This window comes from Hypomesus nipponensis, chromosome 26 (assembly GCF_054491055.1).
Source record: "Hypomesus nipponensis isolate SF chromosome 26, ASM5449105v1, whole genome shotgun sequence".
Lineage (NCBI taxonomy): Eukaryota > Metazoa > Chordata > Actinopteri > Osmeriformes > Osmeridae > Hypomesus > Hypomesus nipponensis.
The window spans coordinates 5,880,600-5,887,869 of NC_140386.1; the positions used below are offsets into that span (position 1 = coordinate 5,880,600).

General features: G+C 48.2%; 2 protein-coding genes and 1 pseudogene across 3 annotated transcripts; all 3 read left to right on the forward strand.

Annotated features, from left to right (window-relative positions):
* The first annotated feature begins 19 nt into the window (after positions 1–19).
* Positions 20–1,719, forward strand: LOC146221151 (desmoglein-2-like protein). The gene is made up of 5 exons (XM_084692293.1): positions 20–118; positions 495–636; positions 883–1,091; positions 1,220–1,354; positions 1,528–1,719. The coding sequence occupies exons 1-5, from the start codon at positions 20–22 to the stop codon at positions 1,717–1,719; spliced, it is 777 nt and encodes a 258-aa protein (XP_084548419.1).
* A 24-nt stretch (positions 1,720–1,743) lies between these two features.
* On the forward strand, positions 1,744–2,966 carry LOC146221152 (desmoglein-2.1 pseudogene; annotated as a pseudogene). The gene is made up of 3 exons (XR_014750730.1): positions 1,744–2,174; positions 2,322–2,464; positions 2,710–2,966. The product of XR_014750730.1 is annotated as a desmoglein-2.1 pseudogene (transcript).
* Positions 2,967–3,165: 199 nt separating this feature from the next.
* Positions 3,166–5,927, forward strand: LOC146221153 (desmoglein-2.1-like). Its single transcript, XM_084692696.1, has 4 exons — positions 3,166–3,425; positions 3,510–3,646; positions 3,964–4,233; positions 4,391–5,927. The coding sequence occupies exons 1-4, from the start codon at positions 3,191–3,193 to the stop codon at positions 5,777–5,779; spliced, it is 2,031 nt and encodes a 676-aa protein (XP_084548822.1). The 5' UTR covers positions 3,166–3,190; the 3' UTR covers positions 5,780–5,927.
* Positions 5,928–7,270: the final 1,343 nt, after the last annotated feature.

The following is a 7,270-nucleotide window of genomic DNA, read 5'->3' on the forward strand; positions in this document are numbered from 1 at the left end:
GGTGTGGGGTGGGCCCTGCATGCAGAGGCACTTGAAGCGCCACAAGAGAGAATGGGTCGTTCCAGCACAAAAGCTCAAGGAAAACTTTGACTACACCGATAGGAAATATGTTGCCAGAGTAAGACTGCTCTCTCTTTTCTCATTCTTCTTTTATAGTCTGTTATAGTTTCTAGTGAGGTATCATTTCTTAGAAGCAAACTGCCGGTAAAAGCTCTGGGTCTTAGAGCACTCAATTCTCTTTCTGGGACCGATTTTAGATTCGATCAGATCTGGAGGATAGCGGGGTGAAACTCTTCTATACCCTGTCTGGCCCTGGAGCTAGCAAGGATCCTGTCAATCTGTTCATCGTGGGAGAAAATGACGGGCTGGTCCGCATTAGAGGGATTCTAGACCGAGAACGGATACCCAAATACACAGTAAGCACAAACACACACAAACACACACACACTTCATACCTGTCATGTAATGAATGTTTGTGCTTCTTCTGTCTGTAGATGACTGGTGTGGCCAAATTTCAAAATGGCACCGTGGCGGAGGAAAGAATTGACTTGAACATTGAGGTGGTGGATGAAAACGACAACCCACCTGTATTTGACATACAGGCACCGGCCACTGTCATAGAGTCCAGCCCTCCAGGTAATGTCCTCTCAAACTCTTACTTCCTGTCAGGCTAACTAGTGACATGATGCTGGACTAACAACCGACTTAACATGATATGTGACTATGACGATACATCTTTGTGTCTTCAAGCGAGCAAGCTTAGAACAGGCCTAAAGGAAGGTCAAAATTGGCTTTTCTATCACCATTTCCACCAGCGTAATTGAACTGAACAACTGCCTGGTGTGTGATTGTCATCGCATCTACCAACGGCCGTGTCTAAAGGCTGTGTCATTTCTTTACTGTCTTCTCTCTGCCCCACAGGGACAGTGGTTACCAAGGTAACTGCCACCGACGCTGATGAGGCCAACTCTCTCCACTCCAAGATCTCCTACAGCATCACCAAACAGGAGCCGACCGATGGTGCCATGCTTTTCAGCATCGACAGGAACACAGGATCAATCTTTGTCAAGAATCCATCGATTGACAGAGAGGTAGGTGGAGCTTGGAATTGTTCTACTAGACGACAAGCTCCCAAAGCCTGTTTTTAAGTTGATGATAGATCATCCAAAATATATATATATTTTTTTACAAATATGCTGTTTATCTTTCTCTCTCACAGAAACACGATTCTTACCTTCTGACCATCAAAGGAACTGATATGGATGGTGCATCCAGTGGCAACACAGGCACAACTCAAGTAAAAATTCAAGTTGTGGACATCAACGACAACATCCCAGTTCTGGAGAAAGATGAGGTGAAAATAGACGACGCATGCATTTGAACCCATTTCACATGTTTTCTATGTCAAGGACATTCCAGTAGCATAGCAGCACAGTTTAGCTTGGCTCTGCCTTTCAACCTGAGCTACATCTGCTGAGTGTGGCCTCGTCTGAACCTGTAACATGTCTCCCTGCTGGGTCTCTGCAGTACTCTGGGAGCATTAGTGAGAACACAGTGGATGTGGAGGTCATGAGGTTCCAGGCCCTGGACTCAGACCTGGAGAAAACAGACAACTGGCTCGCTGAATTTGAAATCGTCTCCGGAAACGAAGACCAAATCTTTGGCATTCACACCGACCCCAGGACCAACGAGGGGGTGCTCACTCTTAAAAAGGTATGATTCGATCTGACTGGATGGGTCGCTATGTGGGGAGCAAGTGAACGTGACAATGCTGATCCTGTTTCATCTCTCTTGCAGCCTGTTGATTTTGAGTTGCATCCTAACTTACAGTTAGGGTTGGTGGTGACAAACACGGCTCCTTTTGTTGGTGGGGTTGGGGCTGGGGGTGGTAGTGGGGATGGGGCTGGGGCCGGGGTTGCAGGTGGAACTGGCGGTGGAACTTGGGGTGGAACTGGAACGGCCTCCAGTGGAGCAGCAGGGAGTACGCTGGTAATTGGAGGCGGTAAAAGATACCCTGTGAAGATTGCTGTGAAAAACCTTCCTGACGGCCCTGTGTTCAGGCCTGTAGTCAAGCCTTTGTTCTTATCAGAAAGCCCAGGAGACGGTGTATCTAAAGTGATTGCTACTTACAATGCCTTAGACGGAGACACTGGAGAACCGGCAGAAAATGTCCAGTGAGTGCACACTTGGTTCATCCCGTGATGAAATCTATTTAAAAACAATTAAAGTAACGTACTCTCACTAAATGAGGAAACATGGAACTGGTCATGTTTTATGGAACAGCTATTGAAAATCTGATTATTTCCATTTGATCCACAAAGATATGCTAAAGGTTTTGACCCCGACAACTGGCTGTCGGTCAACCCGGACACAGCTGAGATCACACTCAACAAGCAGCCGGATCGAGAGTCGCCGTATCTGGTCAATGGGACATACTACGCCAAGATACTCTGCTTGACCAAAGGTAGGAATTATAGCATCACATCATCAAAAGTCTTGAGATAATAGTAGTAATTCTCATAACTGACTTCTTCTCAAAACAATTACTGTTGAGTCTCCAAAAGCCCTACATGCTCATTATTTTCAATCTCAAACAAAGAACATTGACATTTATACGAAACATTCAAGGACAGGATTAGAATTCTGTTTGCAACTACAGTTGCAGGATTGCATTGCACCTTCGGCTGATTTCCCATGTTCTTCTCTTAGACATGCCCATAAAGACAGCGACAGGAACCATTGCTATACATGTGGAGGACTCAAATGACAACTGCCCCATGCTAATCAGCACGCAGGAATACCTGTGCTCCGGCACGGAGATGTTCAACATCACGGCGGAAGATCTGGACGCGAATCCCAACGGAGCCCCTTTGAAATTCACACTGGTGTCTGAGGAGAGCGTGGGGGCGTGGATGGTGGAGGAGATATCAGGTGAGTGCCTCTGTACTCTCTGTAAACCTCAATGAGAGTGGAGGTTTGAAACATGGCGAACGGCGAAAGAATCGGTGCAACTTCTAAAAAAGTCATTGGAAACATTGCCACTGGGTGGTGCCATAATACACTGTGTTTGCAAAGCATCAAAAGCGCTTAAGTTGTGGGTTTAGTTGTGGCTCTAGGTAACTCAATACTTACATTTACTTGAAATGACTTGAACGCTCCCCCACCAGACACCAGCGCCTCTCTCAGGGCCATGGAGCCCCTGTGGCCAGGCCTGTATGACATCACCCTCATCATACAGGACCAGCAGGGGTTGGCCTGCCCCGAACCTCAGCACCTCCTGTTACAAGTGTGCACCTGCTCCTCCTCCAACAACAGGACCTGTTGGGTCAAAACTGCAGCCGGAGAGATGGCGACTTTAAAGGGGTCGTCGTCGTTCGGATTGCCGGGGATCGGTATCCAGGTGTTGGCGTTTTTGATACTGCTGTGTGAGTATGACTAGATATGGGATTTCCATTGTGAGGTGATCACGGAAGCCAAATTTGACAGTTGTTTCTGGGTTGTGATTTCAGTGATGGGCCTTCTGATGCTGACGTTTCCATGTGGGGGGTTTTCCTGTGGGGGCGGAGGAACGATGTTTGTCGACCTCCCCTTCGAGCCCAAACAACACCTGATATCCTACCACTTAGAGGGACAGGGGGAAGACAGGGTAAACAGGAAATCAAGTCATCATCTATGGTTGAAAATATGGAACACTTTGTGTTTGGGTATATTCGAAGATGCTAAATAGCCAGGGATTCAACCAATCGGTGAGCTCATGGATTATTTCCTCTGTCAGATGGGTCTGCCTGTTTATCTGGTGTGGGGTGGGTTTAATACAGGGACATTAATACAAATTCCAATCAATTGTGTCCATTTTAGTCTGTGCCACGGTTAATTGGGGACGAGACGTTTTGAACTGAAACAATCCTACCTATTGTACCTTAAAGTCGACGATCCCCAATGGTACGCCCCTCTCCACCACAGGAGGTGCCTCTGCTGTCCACCCCATGGATGATCTCCGCCCCTGCCCCCCAGACCACCATCATGTGGCTGAAGGGGGCCAACACCACCATGGAGGTTCACAACATGGCTGCCGTGTCCAAAATGAGTGCCTTCGGAGGCACATACCTTGACTATGAGCAGATAGAAATGGTGGATTCCATGGACATGACCTACTTCCAAGATATGGAGGAGTACAGCATGGACCTACACAACGCTCTTCCGGATCGTATCTTGGACAATTACTACTCACAGGTGAGCGCCGAGACCCGGTATGCAACATATACTGTATGTCACTCGAGATGTTCTGTATCCGCAGTGTATGCTGTCTTGGCTTTTTTGCATACGGCATATGTGAGTTTTCTGCTTCATGTTTCTTTTCTCAATTTCAGTGTTTCATTCTCCTTTGCAGAAGACAACATGTGCAGCACAGAACTACTCCCAGAAGGACAGTCTGCTGGTGTTCGACTACGAGGGCCAGGGTTCTCCTGTGGGTTCGGTGGGCTGCTGCAGCCTCCTGGAATCTGACAACGACCTCCAGTTCCTCGACGGCCTGGGGCCAAAGTTCAGGACCCTGGCTGAGATCTGCTCCCCTCCCAAACCTGTTCTTGAAGGCGTTGTTGACTCGGGACATACTGACGTTGAAATACTACCTAAGACCACCATCCCTCGCAGTTGTGTCAACATCCATCCATCCGGCCAGTCATTCTCCAGCAACTTGCACACCTCCCAGCCATCCACCAGCAACGTCGACATCAACCAGTCATCCACCAGGAGCGTTGATATCAACTATGTCAGCGTTTCAAAATCAGCCCCCACCAGTTATGTCAAAGAGGTGATCAGTCAGCCTGTTCCTCTGTCTCCCCCTGCTGGTCAGACCATCCTGGTGCAACAGCCTATGTACTATGCCACCACCCCCATGCTGCAGCCTATGCACTACGTAGTGGAGCCACAGGTCCACAACACTGTGCTGCTGGCAGAAAGGCCCGCTGCTAACCTGCAGGGTATGATAGTGGTCAACGGGCCTCCGCCTGGAGCCGCTCAGGGTCTGATGGTGCAGGGGCAGCGGGTGTTGTCCAGCAGGCCTGACCAGGGCCAGGGGATGGTGCTGGTGGAGAGGAGTGGAGGAGGGGGGCAAGCTAGGCTGGAGCGAGGGAACTCACAGGGCATGATAGTGGTCAACGGGCCATCTACGGATGTACTTACTGGACACGTAGAACGCACTATAAGCGCTGGACACACCAGCATGCTCTCTCTCCCCCCCTCCTCCCTGAAAAACGGGGAGAGGGTGGTCATAGTGGGCGAGAACCAGGGTGTGGGTCTAAACCCGGTGTCTTGTGATGGTGGACAAGCCACCTTGGCCAAGATGGAACATGTGGTTCTCCCACTAGGAATGGGAGGAGGGGGAGGTCAGACCATTTTGGTCGAGGGTGGAGTTGGTCATCTTCAAACCCCTGCGGGAGCTCTCCAGGGTCCTCAGAATATCATGCTGGCAGGCAGGCGCGTTCCTCATGACTACATGGGTTCTGAACCACTGGTGCTGGAGCAGGTGTTTCAATCAGAACGTAATGGTGATTACGTTGGAGGCCATTTTATGGTTGAGAATCCAGTTTCTCTAAGTTCAGGTTGTTTAAGGGCAGGAGCACTCAGTCCAGTAAGTCTTGGGCCATTATCAACAGTTCGTCCAGTGCCACCTAATCTTTCTAGGCAAGGGGATGTGCAGTGGGTTGAGAGACAGGGGAGTGGTGGGCAGAATAAAACACATTCTAAAGGAGAACCGGAAAGGAAAACTCAGGGTTGAGATATCATCGTTTCGGAATGTGAGTCATCATGTGATGGAATAGATAATGCCTCTGGTGACTTTATAAATGAAAATGTAACCTTAAACGTTAAACTGTTAACACTGTATATATAAATATATAAATATATATGTTTTTGTCAACCTTAGTCTGAGGGTATTCCGAGGAAAGGTCTCTTGGTTTGTGCTTTTATTTGTATAAAAATAAAAATTACCATTCCTAACATGTCACGTTCAAACTGTCATATATCATCCATATTTTCTCAAGTGGATCAGCACAGACCAATTAAACCAGTTTTTATGCTGTTGCTATTTGCTGAATAGCCGTCCCTGTTTCAAAAACAAACACGTGTTGGCATGCTGCAACCAGGTCTCCTGTCTCCACTTCATACATTTTGTCCCACCCTATGTAGATTTATGGTAGGCAGTTCAAGGCAAAGGCACTGAAGCAAAGCAGTCAAATTCACTCTTTCCCTAGTCAGTTAAGAGTACATTGCCTGAGGCCCCAGCCCGGCTCCATCAATCAGCTGTCCCCACACGCAGAAACACACCTTTCAAAAGCATTCACTGGAGGAGGGGTGCGAAAGTACCACTCAGAGGGGGGGGGGGGAGGGAGGGAAGTCAATATTTGTACTCAGACTTGAGGAAAATGTGTGTGTGCTTGTGTTGGTGGTGGAGGAGGGGGGGGGGGGGGGGGGGGGGAGTTCAGGGAGCGAGAATAGGTGGGTGGAGAAGGGTGAGGTTGTGATGTAAACTATTCTTGACATGGGTGTGTCCGGCGGAGGACGTATTTAAGGCACCTCCTTGTCATCAATGTAAACGACCCCCCCCCCCCCCCTACCCTTCACATTTCTTACGAGGTCTCCCACAGTATAGTCTGCGTAACAGAGAAATACACTCCTGCCTGATCATCCACGTCTACGGTACAGTCTATGTGCAGCCATGGTTAGAATCTGCCTTGCGAGAGTTTGCTTGCTGCTTCTGCTAGTGCTGGCACTGGTGAGTACCAACTCCAGTTTTTTGTTGCACTTGTTCTATTGACACATCTGACCAGCATGTGGCATGGGGGGGGTCAGATGGCTGAGCGGTTAGGGAGTGGGGCTATTAATAAGAAGGCTGCCAGTTCGATTCCCGACTGTGCCAATTGACGTTGTGTCCTTGGGCAAGGCACTTCACCCTACTTCCCTCAGGGAGAATGTCCCTGTACTTACTGTAAGTCGCTCTGGATTAGGCATAGGTCCTCTAAAATCTTTGTCAATCAGAAGTGAACAGAGCTTGCAGGTAACTTAACACTAAAGCCAGTAAAATCCTATGTGGAGGTTGTAGTCATTAATAAACTGACTGTTTATATTGTAACACATGCTTGATTTACTACTCAAGACCAGACTTGTAACATCCATAACCATTTTTGTACGTTAAAAAGTAATTATCCAATACCATGTGAAATGACACACCTCTACATGTTTTCAAGTTTAAGAATTGTCGGGAAATGGA